Source organism: Artemia sp. Qi Xiang Cuo, chromosome 17 (assembly GCF_049724085.1).
Source record: "Artemia sp. Qi Xiang Cuo chromosome 17, ASM4972408v1, whole genome shotgun sequence".
NCBI lineage: Eukaryota > Metazoa > Arthropoda > Branchiopoda > Anostraca > Artemiidae > Artemia > Artemia sp. Qi Xiang Cuo.
In genome coordinates this window covers 50,250,572-50,266,666 of record NC_142810.1, presented here as the reverse complement: position 1 = coordinate 50,266,666, position 16,095 = coordinate 50,250,572, and the positions used below count along the sequence as shown (strand labels likewise).

Sequence of the window (16,095 nt, the reverse complement as noted above, 5' to 3'; positions counted from 1 at the left end):
ACAAACGACCTTTTTTTAATTAAAAAACGGCCGTTTTAACAGATATTTCTGTTTTTTTTCAGTTTCTTTAGATTTACGAGAGTAAAGAGAATATTTATTAATATAGATTAATAAAAAAGACCAAATATACAAAAAGACCAAATATATGAAAAGACCACATAAATTAAAATTTATCACTTAAAAACATTCGGAGTTCAAGTGAATTTGCAGTCATTCGTGAGCACTGCTTTCGCGTAAAGTACCCAGCAATACTAAATGCACTCTCACTGGGAACTGAAGTTGCAGGGACTGATAGATGCATACATGTAATTTCACTTAACTCCAGGTAAGTGTAAAAGCAATCAGACCAAAATTCTAGTGGAACAGAATAATTTTGTCCTGACCTTCGTTTCTCGCTCAAAAACAAAGGAGTCCTCTCCTCATATGACCTGATAATATTTGCTGCCACGTGGTCAATGCTTATGCCGTTGACATTTTGCCTCGTATACTTCATCCATAGCGCAGTCATGCAGAGAAACTTAGAAAACAAGCTGTCTTCTTGATCAAGAGTCTCTGGTGACCCTTTTCGGTTAGTCCCTGCCTTAGTAGGAGCGACGTCAATAGGGAAAGATGTGGAGTTCAATTAGATTGGATCGAGTTCTTCTGTGCTTCTCTGCTCGGAGATGAATTGCTGGAGAAGCAAGGAGATGGACTGACGAGCTGACTCTCTGTCTACACGTGTCATTTTTTCATAAATTGCAGGGTCCAAACTGCCAGCTCTTGTGAAGACCATCATATCAAACTTAGGACTGGCTGAAAAATATCTCCTGAGCTGAACAACTAGAAGTTCCTTCAGCCCATTGATTGACTCAGCCATAATACTAGTATCTGGAGTCTGACAAAACAACAGTAATCCCTTAATCATCAGCACGACTTTGCTTGCCAAAACATAATTGTATCCACTAGCTATCACTGTTGCCTGTTTGAACGGGCGAAGAACCTCAATGACAGCTTCCATAATGGACCACTCATTGCTGTGAAGTTCGAGCTCTCTAATCTTAGCGTCACGTAGGTTTTGGTTGAAGAAGTCGCGCAGTGGCTTTTTTCGTGCACAATACATTTCTATAGTGGTAAGTGTGTTATTCCATTGAACATTCACGTCTTTTGTGATGGAAAGACTAAGATTATATATCTTGCGAATAGCTTCAAAAAGATCGCGGGATTTGGAAGATACTTTCAGGATTCTAACTCGCTTTCTTATTTTTACTAGTGCTCGTCCTAGTGTCAATACTTCACTAGAGACGCCTCTTTGTCTAGGTATTGAGCTCTCACTATCGCGTGTCAAGGTCTGGATCATTTAATTCTCAGCTACTATCATCATCATTACCGCAGTCGGTATACCCAGTTTATTCAATGTCATAACCTCCTACAATCAGGTCAGGAAAGTCATCTTGTTCAGCAGTATCAACGTTGTCATCAGATTCTGAACTGGATCCTGAATCATTTAGGTGGGGAACGCTCACTAAATCTGCCTGGTTTCTGCATTCCCACAGCTTAAGGGCATTAGTCACCACATTATGCAGGTTGTGTGCAAAGCATGAGCTTCGCATACTGTCACCGTCTCTGAGAGCCTTTACTATATTAGCTCTCGAATCAGTAATTATAAAGTAGAGTTTCCGTAGAATTCTGAACTTCTGGAGGCTACTACGGATTGCACGAAAGAATGTTGGCGCTAGTGTGAGCAACTTTTAGTCTCTTATACTCAAGGATTCTATGCACCAAAGTGAGCTTGCCATCAGTGCTTTTCATCACATAATGAGCTGTAATACCTAGAAAGCCAGACCCCGTTCTTGAAGACCAGCAGTCTAGGGTCAAATTCACTTTCCGGACTTTCTGGAGTTCAGCTTTGAGCTGCTTGACCTTCCTTTTCTTTGCTGTTACTAGATGTCTTGCAACAGTACGAGCTGAGGGGCTAGTAAGACCTCCTGTAAGTTTAGAGATTAGAGCCTTTACTCCTGGTTTTTCCAATATTGAAATAGGAAGCTTGTCAATGCAAACCTTTTTGCTACACAGCTTGTTCTGCTTCAGCTGCTGCTGCTTTGTTGACTTCAAAAAATTTCTTATATCCCTTTTCTTTCCAGTGCCTTCAAATGGAGTTGGGTTAGTTTCACATGATGTGCTCGGCATGCTGAGCTGAAACAAGGCTGTAGAATGTGACTTCTTTGGAACAGTACTTGGTTAAGGTTGTTCAGCAATTTTGTGTTTAGCCATAAGGTGAAATTTAAACGATGTTGCAGACCCCTTTGTTGACTTGACATCTTTTTTGCAGTAATTGCAGGTAATTATAGCTGCTCCCTTATTCCTGGTCCCATGTTGCTCCCAGAACTTGACTTCCTTTGACGGCGGGCCCTCTCCAAGTTCTGAGTCAGAACTTGATGAAATATTTGATGCCAGATGTGATGCCATTTATGACAGCATGTGTATTGGTACCTACAAAGCATATCATTATTAAGTGCATGGAGCAGTGCAGGTATAGTTACTCCTGTGATTGCAAATAAGAGTATGACAGAAGAACAATTCAAGTAAAAAAGACACTTCTCTGTAGGACTGAGCATTATTTTATGCCATTAGCAAGTATCTTTTTTCTGTATTTGTGAATACTCCTCATATGGTATATTAAGGGAAATAAAAGTATAATATTAATAATAGTAGGAAATGGTAAAGCGTAGGCCCAGGACTCTCTGATGTAGCTAGAAGATTTTATAATGCAGATAATAGGTTGACTAATTAGACCATTGGAAATAAGCTGCTCCAAATATTTACTAAAGTATACGACATTTGCAGGGTAAAGAATATCAAGGCTATTCACATTTCCTTCCTGGGTGCTGCAAGTGAACATGCCTAAAATCAACATGTCATTTGGAAATTTTATACCCTCATGCTGAAGGGTAGATCATCAACATGTTCACCCTACTCCTTTGTTTAACAGTCCCTTGATCATAAATTTCAATCAACTAATTCAATTATGTTGATGTGAGAAACCAGGGGTAAAGGTGCAGATTAGTTCCCCCTGATAAAACAACTTATTTCTTTCTGTATATTATTCAGTCAATTGGGCTGTAAAGTTGCACATATACTGTCCAGTAGAAACAGGATAAAAAAAAATCTCTTACTGTGGCTGGGTTCCAACCTTTTACTTTTCGTAAGCCCTGCAGCACTAGCAGAGGCAAAATCAGCAAGATTCGTTGAGTAGCTCCTATATCTGACCATTGGATATCAAAGATTTTCTGTAGTTCCGCTTCTGCTAGTGCTACAGGGCTTACTAGGGTAATGAAAATTAAATCGCTGGAACTCACCCTGTATATCCTGGTTCTGTTGGTATGGCCTCTGTGCCCTACACTACAGGGGGAACTAATCTGGGTGAAGGTACAGTTTAGCAACCCCTGATAAAAACAACTTATTACTTACTGTATATTATTCAGTCAATTGGGCTGTAAATTTGCACAGATAGGGTTCAGTAGAAGCTGGATGTAAACAAATCACTTCTTAGTGTATATCCTGGTTCTATTTGCAGGGCCTCTGCACCCTATGCTACTGGAGTAGCTAATCTGCACCTTTACCCATCCAGGTAACCATCTACTAACCAAGACTAACCAAAGGTGTAAATCCAAGTAGACTGCTTGTTGTTGTTTGGGGTTTGACGCGTTCGACCAATCGGTCATATGCGTTATAGACTGCTTTAGATTAATTTTTACTATGGCGAATGTTTTCTTCAATAGCAAATCTTTTCTTCGGAAGACGTAAAGACAGCGGTTTTCGATAGATGGCAAGTATCGCTAATCCAATAAAAGTCGCTAGACTGCGCTATGGTGCTATTCATAATAAAAACACGGAAAATTAATAAAAATGGGTTTAAAAAAAAAACAGAACCGGAAAAAACGGCGAGAAAAAAAACGAAACAGAACCGGTAGCGGTGCTAAAAAAACGGCTACCTTTTTCTTTTTTTTCCTTTTTCCCAAAAAAAAACAACATAAAACGTTAGAAAAAAAAAACAGAAACAGAAACAGAAACGGCGCCGACCCCTAGTACCATCATTTTATCAAAATGGTAAAAAAAAAGAAAAAAAACATGCATATAGTTTTATAAACATATATACAGGCCATATATTAGTATATTATATATATTTATATTCTTGATAAACAATATATTTTATATATATATAGTATACTTAATAAACTAGTATATTAAAAAGGGTCATTAACAGTATAAAAAGCAGGAGAAAAGTGAACAAATACAAATTAGAAGCAGTAGTTTAGTTGTTGTTTTTTCACTTAACATGGTAATATAAGAGACAAAAGCTATTTTTCGTATTTTGAAGTCAAGCAACGAAGGAGGTACAATAGATAGTATGTAAGATGAAAATATTTATTGGTAATAACTTAAATGTAATAACTGGCAAAACTTAAAGCATTATGCTGTTAAGAGATACATTTGATTTTGAGCCAATCACTTTCGTAAAGCTCAATAAGCTGTCTAAACGTTTTCAATCTTCAGAAGAAAGGTACTTAGCAGTAAGTGAATAGCCCCGAAGACTTTAGAGTATATCTGTATACTCTGTAGAGTTTAAGCTCCTTAGACTTATTTTGGGGTCTGTTGGCTAGACAGTCTATAGAATTTTAAGTAAGAGACAATAATCATAATAATAAAAGAATTCGTCTAAAACTAGGTTAAAATTAGTCTGGAATCTTACATGTGAGAACAGTGCGAGCTAACTAGAGTTTGGTCTAAATTAAAAAATGTAACCTGTTATAAATTGTTAAGTAAAACATTGTCTATTCATTATAATACCGTAAAACAAGGGGGCTGGGTATGATCATATGAATGGAAAACAAGTTAATAAACGAAAAAAAAACATTATAGGAATATACAAAAATTCATTGTGCTCAGTCTAGCTACAGTTTCTATTTAGCAATGTGCACTGGGCTTACTTGTTCTTTCTGTGTATGTAGTGCTAGGCTTTGCTTGTATATCCCTTTACTGTCAAGAATTATCCTTCGCTTTCAAATATCCTTAATTGTTTTCCTTTTATTCTTTTTCCTTTTATGAAAACTTTTCCTTTTATGAAAACTTTCCCCCATGAAAACTTCCTTCATGGAAAGATCCTCCCACTTAACCTCTGACCCCCCCCTCCCACTACCAGAAAATATCCTCCCTGAAAACGTCTGTATACTTCCCAATAACCAAAGCTATATGTAAACATTGGGTAAAGTTCAGAACTTACAGCCCCTCCCCCGGGAACTGTGGGGGATTAAGTCATCCTCAAAGACATTGTTATATTTTCGACCATGCTGAACAAAACGGCTATCGTAAAATTTTAATTGGAGGGCTTCGGGAAAGTGAGCGTGGGAGGGGCCTAGTTGCCCTCCGTTTTTTGGTCACTTAAAAATGGGACTAGAACTTTTATTTTCCGTTCGAACGAGCCCTCTCTTGGTATTCTAGGATCACTGGGTTGATGGAATCACACTTGGGAAAAAAAACAAATAAACATATAGTCATCGTCTTTCCTATGAATAAAAATACAAAAATCCACATTTTTGCAGATAGGAGCTTAACATCTCATGATAGAATTTTCTTATACGCTAAATCTGATGGTGTGATTTTCGTTAAGGTTCTATAACTTTTATGGAGTGTTTCCCCCTTTAATCGAAAATCAGGCAAATTTTCTCAGGCGTCTAACTTTTGATGGGTAGAACTAATTTTGATGAAACTTATATATTTGAAATCAGCATAAAAATCAGTACGTTACCACGAACTGTTTGATAAGGCCCGAAACTGACAAGGCCGAAAAAAAGCTGTGGAACTGATACTTTAGGAACTTAAAAGAACTATAGATATATAGTATATATGGTATGATTTTATGGTCTCATCTAACCTGATTAGGCTGGAAAATAAAACTTTGACGCTTATACATTAGGAAACTAAAGAACTATAGAATGTGTGGTATGATTTTAAGTTCTCGTCTAACCTGATGAAGCCTGAAACTTTTAAGGCCAGAAAAAACTGTGATAACTTATATAAACTTATATTTTAGCACATTTTAAAGAACTGTAGTTGTGTATGCTAAGATTTTAATTTCTAATCTAACCATTGTAAATTCGTTTATAGCTTCCAGAAGAGACTGTTGTAAAAATGTACAAAGTGATGACACAACTAAATTCAATGGACAGAATTATGTACGAAAGCCAAAGGCAAGGGAGAATCTCATTTTATATGACCAACTTTGGGGAAGAAGGAACTCACGTTGGAAGTGCGGCCGCTTTAGATTCAAAAGATTTGATCTTTGGACAATATCGAGAAGCTGGTAAAATTGACAAATTTCACTAATTAATTGTAAAATTAATTACGTTATCAATTATTTAATTCAATACTTAAAATTTAATAACAAATTGTAAAATTAATATAAAAAATTCCAATAAAAGGACTTTTTCAAAGAAAAGTAAATAAAGTGTACCTATTTAGTTTGCTTGTGTTTATAAATATTAGCCAATCGCTGATCTTCTACTTTGGAAACAATCGTGTAACGTAGTACAACGGGTACCTAAAGCCTGAGCATTTTTATTATACATTCAGTCAGTCTTATTGAAATGGTGATGGATTTTATGCTTAACCGTTGGTAGTCTACCCTCTAAAGTTTCAAATCTTGGTAATCTAGTTAATTTTTTCTAGATAGATAGTTCTAGATAGTTAATCTAGAACTTTTTTTCAGAGGAATAGGAGTCAAAATATTTTTATCCTTCTTTCTTTCTTCTTCTTTTCTTCTTCTTTTTATCCTTTCTAACTTCTTTTCGTTTTTGAATTGCAATAGTTTTCTTATGGTGTTAATTGTAGTAATAGTTCTTTGGTAAATTTTTAGTGACACTGATTTTACTGAACTTTATTTTTAAAAATGGAAAAAACTTTATGGACTGGTTAAGGGGGACTCCCAGCTATTTAAACTGAACATTTAATCAAGGAGGGATCTCTGCCAAAACTGATTTACTGAAAACCTTCACACTTGGCATAAAAGCAACGAATGCCATTAACGGGGCCGTCGATACTGCGTGGGGAAGGGAGATAGAGAGGGAGAATTCTTAGGGATTGGGGATCAAATAGGCTGAGTGCAAGATTTCTTATGTGGAAATAATTAAATTTATTTATTAATATATAATTAATTTATTTATTTATTTAAATTAATTAATTAATAAATTATATTTATTATTTAGTAATATATTAATTATAAATTTAATTATTATAAATGGAAGTAATTAAATTTATCACTAGTTTGTAGTCCTGGCTCTCAACGGCCCCGGTCTTGTACCTATGGCCTATGTACCTATGGCCTGTAATTTTGCGGTGACTTTGTATCTGGCAAATGACGTGAAAACAGGCAATTTTGTTAATCCAGATGAATATTTTTAGATTTATTTCCAAAAATTTCTCCGAAGATCAGTTAAAAAGAGACTACTATAAAAAAAAAGAAGTTACAAACGGACAGGGTTAAAGAAGATAAAAGGCAAATGAAAAACAAATTGTTGTTTCTTCTTTTCTTAGTAGATCATTTCAGCTTTCTCTTTTTTATAGTCGGAAATAAAATTAAAAGATTGGTATTTATTGACAATCAAAGGGATACGATGGTTTTAGGCTTGTGCAATCTTGAAGCCAATTTTTGTGTGTCAACCGAATGTGTTATTAATTTCGGAAATTCAAAGGGACTATATCTCCCAAGACATACCAGGCTGTGGAAATAGTATAGCTATAGTCAATCCTACCCACAAGAGGAAGGAGGAGGCGTTGCCTTCTCGTAGAATCGTATTTGTTCTTTGTTACAAATCTGGTCTCTTATAGGCTAGCTTCTATTACTCCTCCAAGGAACAGGTGGTATTAAGATGGTGTTAATCAATTAATGATTCTTTTTTCTTTGTCAAGTTAGTGAGCTTTTCTGTTCCAGAAGCCACGAGTTACCATTACTTGGATCGACTCTCGTGTTGAAGAAAATATGTCAGTGTTAGCAGCTTAAAGACGTGAAATAAGTTTATCAGTCTAAGTGCATTGAGAGTGCAGGATAAAAAAGTAAAGGATAAAAAAGCTGAAACCTACATATTTAAATCCTGTGGTAGCAAAGTGGATTGATGGTCTACTAGGCAATAGGGAGCCCAGGAATTGATCCTCGCTGTCGCAAGGTTCTGCAACAGGCTTATTGCCTGTCCTTATAAAGAAAAGACCCAGCAACTAAAACGTTGTTTCGACGTTCTGTGCGCCAGCAATGGCTCTTGAGGGTCTTTATTTTTTATCATTTTATCCTTTTTTATCCTTTTTTCCTTTTTATCCTTTTATATCCTTTTATATCCTTTTTATTCTGTGATTCTTTTTTATCCTTTTATTCTTTCCCTTTTCTATCCTCTTATCCTTTTTTATCCTTTTTTATCCTTTTATCCTTTTTTATGATTTTATCCTTTTTTATCCTTTATTTTTTATCCTTTATTCTTTTTACATACTAAGTAATTTATGTTCATTTAAGCACATATGATTTGTTTATGCATTTTTAATTCCTCAGTATTTTTTTATCATTTTTAAATAGTCGCCAGAAGTTGATTTATCTCTACAATCTTGCGGATTTTTTGTTATTATTGTTATAGTCTTATAACAATAAGATTGTTCTTATTGTACAAATCATTAACCTGCGTGACATTGTCCTGTCAGCCAACGGCCTCACTAGCCGCGATCAAGACCCATCTGGAGCCCCTAGGCGGCTTATGGTGAAATGGAAGCAGACGGGTCTCGTCGTGATTGCAGCTTATCACCCGCATGACTGAAGATGGATCCATGTGGCAAGGAAAAGCCTGTCAACTTCTAACCACCAGCAAGAGCTGCTGAAGCTTGTGTGTTTTTACAAGCAAAAGTTAGCAAATAATAAATTCGTTAAAATCAGAATGGTAAAATCATGGCCTCAATTGTTTCATAGTCTTAAATACAACATACTGTTGTTTCGCCATTTTCACGCCCCTGGAAAATACCCCCTCTCCTCCTCCTTGTTCAGATGAACGTGAGCTGAGTCACTAAGTTAATTATCAATGTATAAGAAAAATAAATCAGTTTAACTTATACACTTTTCTACTTAGTTTTTCTTTTATTTTAGGCACCCTGTTATGGCGTGGGTTCTCACTTGACCAATTTATGAATCAGTGCTACGGAAATTGTGAAGATCTTGGCAAAGGACGGCAGATGCCTGTTTGTTATGGATCTAAGGGTTTAAGTTTTGTAACCATTTCATCGCCATTGGCCACACAAATGCCTCAAGGTAAACAAACCACCACTATTGTGACGGTTAATAATCGCCATAATAACGGTTCCATTGCAACTGAACCCCAAGCAACTAAACCACTGTAACTGAACAACCGTGCAACTGAACCACAGTCAGGGTTGCCACCGTCAGTAGGATTTTACTAGATCTAGTAAAAAAAAAAATCAGTAAGTTTAATCTAGTAATCTAGAAATAATCATAATAATAAGTTTAATCAGAAATAATCTAGTAAGTTTAGAGGATCTAGTAAATTTCCCGAAATCTCGTAAAAACTAGTAAAAAGTCGATTTATAGTAAGCAAAACTTTTTTTTATTTTCCATGAATTCAGGGGAAAAAATTATCGTAAACATATGACAATTTACAATTTTTTCTTGTCTGTTTTACAATTTTCCTTATCTGTCTCAGAGACAGACAAGCAGTCACCTTTTTCCGTAAACAGACAATTCACTACAAGCATCTAAAGGTCGACAAAATCAGCTTTCTGTGTATAAAATTTTGCTAACTAAAAATGAAACTATAATGACGCTTGGATTTGTCATGATTGGGAATCCTTTGGAATCAAAACAGAAGTCAACCACCCAAGGTGATTAGGTGAATCTCCTCAGTTGGAAAATTTTTATTGAGCAAAAAGGAGCCTGCTAAGAGAAATTAAAAGTAAGTAGAAATGTAACATTATATATATATATATATATATATATATATATATATATATATATATATATATATATATATATATATGCACAGGGGCGTCGTTTAGGGTTGGCAAGGGGGCGGGGGCGGTTGCCCCCCCCCCAATAATGTGGAGAAAAAATATTATACATCCCATGCGTTTTGACTATCCAGATATGGACCCCTCTCGCCCCCCAATAAAATTGCTTGAGATTCGAAAAGAGAAAAGGAAAAGAGAAAAAAGAAGAGAAAAGGAAACAAGATTGTGAAAATCGTATTGATTATCCTCCTATAGTAGAAATCGATGGTTGACGGTGCGCGTGTGGCGTAGCCGCACGTGCAAAAATTTTTTTTGAGCATTTAGTAAAAACAGATGCAATCTAGTAAATTTTTCCTCTCCGATTTAGTAAATTCTTTCAGGTCAGGGTGGCAACCCTGACCACAGTACAGCTAAACCACCATACAACTGAACCCCCATGAAACCGAACCCTCTTGTAGCTGAACTCCATTTAACTGAGCCCTCGTGCAACTCATCCCCCGTGCAACTCAACCCTATTTAACTGAACCCCAAGGAATTAAACCACTGTAACTGAACCACCGTGCAACTAAACCACAGTACAGCTAAACCACCATGCAACTGAACCACCGTGCAACTGAACCCCCATGAAACTGAACCCTCTTGTAACTGAACCCTCGTGCACTTGAACCCCATTTAACTGTGCCCTCGCGCAACTCAACCCCCGTGCCACTCAACCCCATTTAACTGAACCCCCGTGCAACTGAACCCCCGTGCAACTGAACCACCGTGCAACTGTACCACCATGCAACTGAATCACCGTGCAACTGAAACCTCGTATAACTTAACTCTCGTGCCCATAAACCACCGTACTTACATTGAGTATAACACAAGTTAGAATCTTTACATGTTCGGCCTTGGTGGAATTGTTTGCTTATTAAAGTCATAATATAAATGACTGTTAAGATGATTAATAAAAAAGCTCTGTTTTGTTGTCACAAAGAAAACCGGACGTCACAAATACTTAAAGCCAGATTTATTTCACCTGTTTATATCTGTTAATGGGGTTTCCCTTCGCCCTGTCACTGTCTACGGGTCTAGGCGTTTAACCCCCCCCCCCCCCTCTTCCATGGAAAAATACCCTCTCGCGGAAAATATGGTCTTCCAAATTGGAATATTCTATTTGGGTTCTGTTATTTTTTAGTTTAGCTGGGAGGTGCTTAGGAAAGTGAAAAAGGGGAATATATGTGTAAGTCTTGCCCTCCCTCCGTTTAAAAATGTTCTTCTCATGGGAAATCTTCCAGAAACTCTCCCCCTTCCTTCAGGAAACTCCCACGCGAAAAATGTCCGTATCTTTCCCAATAACAAACACTATCTGTAAGCAATGGACAAATTACAAAACTTAAAAAGGTACTTAAACTTCTGCAAGGTTTTTTTTATTGTTTTGTAGCTAGGAAGAGAGGGAGATACCTCAAAGGGGGCATTTTAATGCCAAAACATCTCAATTTTCATTGAGCCTTCGGATAAATACAGAATTAGCTCTAGGGGAGAGGCGAGAGGAGGGTGGAGGTAGAAATTGATGTATGATTCCCAGGACCGTAACCAGAATTTTTGTTCTGGGGGGGGGGGGGGGTACAAGAGAAACTTTAAAAAACGTGTCAAAAATGTGAAATTGATATCTACTCCCTTATGATCTTTGGGAGTATATTGCACTAGTGGAAACACGTGCATAGCTAACCAGGCATTCGAAGAGCAGAACCTCATCTTGTTATGTTCACACGAAGAGGCTGACACCTGCCTTTTGCTTCACGCTTGTGACGTAGTCTTAAAACGACATGCGTCTAGGGGAGGGACGTTAGATCTAGGGGAGGGATGAGAGGAGGATGGAGGTAGAATTATTTATAATTTCCAGGCAGTTCTAGTCTTTTTTATATGTCGAAAGTAATTGGAGACCAGCCAACCGCAAGGGGTATTTTTCGGGGGAAGATTTTTCAAGGGGAGGAATTTTCCAGGGGGGGATTTTCCACGAGGTGGTATCTCCAGGAGGTATTTTCCGCAGGAGTTGTTTTTCCCGGGGGGGGGGGGCTGGTTGCCCTCCAATCACTTTTTACTTTTAAAAAGGGCACTAAAACTTTCCATTTCCAAACGAACAATAAAACGTGAATAACAAAAACCCCCACAGTCCTCGGGGGAAAGAGCTGTAGGTTATTGAAATTTACCTATTGTTGAAATTTAAAGATTTTATGGAAGGGATGGTCGTACAAACTTTGGAGAAGGCTCATTCGATTGGAAATCGAAATTTCAAGTTCCATTTGGAAGAATCAAAGGTAATCAGAGGACAATGAGCCTCTCCCTCTTAACCGCCACCCCCCCCCCAAATGCATCCCATCAAAATAAAAATAAATTGTTTTTGCAAAATAGTCTAAAGGTCAAATAACCATACTTCTGGGGTTAACAACCCCACCAGCTCCCCCAGCTCCTGGAGCAAGGGCTTTAAGTTAAGCTAGTTTCTCAATGTTAACACATAAGATTTTATGGAAAATATTTTGCATGAACTTGGGGGGGGGGGGTGGTGCTCATTCGATTGGAAATCAAAAGTTCCAGTTTACTTTTTAAGAGTTAAAAGTGACTGAAGGGCTTCCACCCACACCCTTGTTTTTCCCCAAATACATCCAATCGATAATTTTGAGCTGACCATTTTTTTTAAAATAGATCAAAGGTTAAATAAGTGCCTCCAGGGTTCACAACCCCTAGCCCATACAAGGTGTTTTTTTTTATGAAGAAAAGAGGACTTGCTTGATTTTGCAAATAAAAAAAACCATAGAGCATTAAGGTCCAACCTCTGAGAACCAGTAAAATGAGGGTCATACACAAACAAACAACATTTTTTCCTTTATCGGCTGGGAAAAGGAAATACAAGCAATATCTATAATGGCTGATGGTATCAGCCATCACATCGTTCGGAAAATGTTTAGGAGCATCTTGAACTAAATCAAGAGGTACCTTGTGTATCCAGTTTGACAAGACAACGTATCTGCAATGTGCCGAGAACAGCTGATGGTATAAACCTGAGGGTATGAAATTTAAACTTTCTGGGCATGTTGAAGGGATTTTGAAAAAAAGGGTGGAGTGCAAGCAGTCCCCCCAATATCCTTTTTAGATGCAATCTCCTCAAAGACATCTGATCAAAATTCGTTATCTAGATTGACAAAGGTCAAATGTTTTAAACACATATGTTTATTACTTAACGTCCAGAAAGGTCTGATTCATTTGAAAAAACGAAAAATAAATCAGCTTTAATGGTTTGTGACATCGGATCTTCTTTTTTTGCAAAAATAAAACAAAGCTTTTTTATGAATGATCTTGACAGGTGTTTATATCATGACTTTAAGAAACAAACAATTCGAAGAAGGTTGAACATGTAAAATTAAAACTTGTGTTTTACCCCATTATATTGCCTCATATTTTTAGAATACTGAAAAACTGATTTCATTGGTTCAGTTGCACGATGGTTCAGTTGCAAGGTGGTTCAGTTGCACGGTGCTTCAGTTGCACGGCGCTTCAGTTGCATTGTGGTTCAGTTGTACGGGGGCTCAGTTACACGGAGGTTGAGTTGCACGGGTGTTAAGTTGCACGAGGGTTTAGTTAAATGGGGTTCAGTTGCCTGGTGGTTCAGTTAAACGAGGGTGCAGTTGCACAGGGGTTCGGTTATACAGGGGTTCAGTTGCATAGTGGTTCAGTTACACGGTGGTTCAATTACACGATGGTTCGGTTACAGGGGTTCAGTTGCTTGTGGTTCAGTTACACGCACATCCATAATAACCAATATATATAATAACCATTATAAAACTCAGAAATTAGATTTTGTAACCATTTCGTCGTGGTTAATAACCTCCATAATAAACATTATAAACAAGATCCACAATAACTATTATGGCACCCAAAAATAGTTTAATAGGAACAATTATTTTTATTTGACTGTTAAACAACAAACAGATCTCTGGATGTGTCGGTCACATATGCAGAAGGCATCATCAGCATCAGCTAAAGTTTATCTTCTGATGACGGCCACTGTAAATGCGACCGAAATACCCAGACATTTTTTTTTGCTTAACTGTCAAATCAAAGGACTTGTACCTGTTGATCTGTTATTTGTACGTTATAGAAAGGCAGTGTAGTCCTCGAAAACACCTAAACCACTATGGATCTAAGTATTGGAGTTTTATAACAATTTCATCGCCATTGAGCACAGGTGCCACTATGTAAACAAGTCGCCGCTAATGTGACGGTTAATAACCGCCATAATAACTATTATAAGCAATACCCATAATAACTGTTATTTATCTAAGGACTTGGGTTTTAGTGCCATTGCATCGCCATTAGGTACGCAAATGCCACAAGGTAAAATAAACCGTCACTGTTGTGGCGGCACTTGAATAATCGCCTTGTGGTAGTAATGTTAAATAAAAATTAGCATTACAAGATTAAGCTTTATCATTAAGTGATAAACAATGTATTAGTAATAAAATAATATTTATCTCCAACAGGCTATCACAAGCTATAAGAGAGCCGATTTCGTTTTAAACGTCCAACAAATAATTGAAACGTGAAGAAATCTTGAAAAGTAGTTCAGGACGAAATGTGTCACTACACGTCAAGCCTTCAATTGTTTAAGTTGATTAATATGAAAAATAAGTAGATGTCGATAAAATGTAGCAAGCAAAAATAGCGTATCCAAATCCAATAAAATAAACTTTAGGCAATTAGTGGTAAAGTAAAATTAGGAAAAAGAAAAGAAAGTTTATTCGCTAATTTAAAATTTTGTTTATATAGGGAGGAAGGTTTTTCTATATATTTCAAGGGAAAATTTGATTGTGGCGAAAATCGGGATTTTTGTTGAGACAGAATGGAGAAGGGGAAGTCTAAGGGGGGAATGACTAGGGAAAAGCAATTTTTCGGTGGGCTATGGAGAGTAATGATGGTAAATCCTCAAAAAATTCGATTCCCCTTTCCTTAAGGGTAACCAGATTGGCTCTGCAAAGAGGGGAGATATAAGTGACTTCATCTTTATTAAAGTTTAGTTAGGGATTTTCTTAACTGTCTTCATTCTGTCTGAAAATTCTTTGTAGATGCCAAAATGCCAAAAAAGGCTGTGAATTGCTTGCTCAAGGATCAAATAAACGTTCAAATGGGGATAAGTCCATTTATTCAGACAGTGAAAACAGGTACAACATTCTAGATATTTCGATCACATATACAGCGACCGTCATCAGTAGGAATATTAAAGTATTAAGTATAAAACTAATACATTTATACAAAAGAAAATGATTAACTTCCGGGTCATTCACTAGATTTCCTGAGATTCCACTAACATGGTTCATTCAACCTTGAGATATAAATTTTCTTCTTTAATCTTGACTAAATTGGTCTCATTTCCCCATATATACGACGCATTTTGGAGGGAATACGTTTAAATTAGGTATCCTTTTCCCAGATCGCACTGTCTTTCTATGACGAACAAATAAACGTTTAAAAGGGGATAAGTCCATTTATGTAGACGGTGAAAACAGGTACAAGAGTCTAGATATTAATACCTAGGTATTCATATCTAGACTTTTGTACCTGTTTTCACTGTCTAAATAAATACACTTATCCCCATTTGAATGTTCAATTTTTCGCCATAGAAAGGCAGTGTGGTCTGGGAAAATGGTACCTAATTTAAGGTATTCCGTCGAAAATGTGCTCAAAGATTGGGATTTTTTTTTTACAATTAAAAATAGTTTGGAAGAGTAAGAAAATAAGTCTGCAAACCAAGATTAGTATATTAGAAGCTACAGTCATGACAGTAGTCAAATATGGCTCTGAAGCATGGGCGCTTCGAAAATTGGATGAAGATTTGCTAGATGTTTTCCAGGGAAAATGGTTACGGATTGTTCTGGGTACCCGGCTGACTGACCGTATTTAAAAAAATAGGCTATACGAAAAATAGGGTTCAATCCCGCTCTCTAGGGCTATAATGAAAGAAAGGCTGAGATATCTAGGTCATGTTGTGCGGATGACGGATGACAGATTGCCGACGATTGTCCTTTT

General features: G+C 36.9%; 1 protein-coding gene across 2 annotated transcripts in view; it reads left to right on the top strand.

Annotated features, from left to right (window-relative positions):
* LOC148942303 (2-oxoisovalerate dehydrogenase subunit alpha, mitochondrial-like) overlaps positions 1-16,095 on the top strand; it is a 50,185-nt gene that overhangs the window by 12,933 nt on the left and 21,157 nt on the right. For both annotated transcript variants that reach the window (XM_089103728.1, XM_089103727.1), the window contains exons 3-4: positions 6,145-6,340; positions 9,155-9,316. In XM_089103728.1, coding sequence (XP_088959854.1) covers positions 6,145-6,340; positions 9,155-9,316 — 358 coding nt within the window. The remainder of the gene's footprint in view (positions 1-6,144; positions 6,341-9,154; positions 9,317-16,095) is intronic.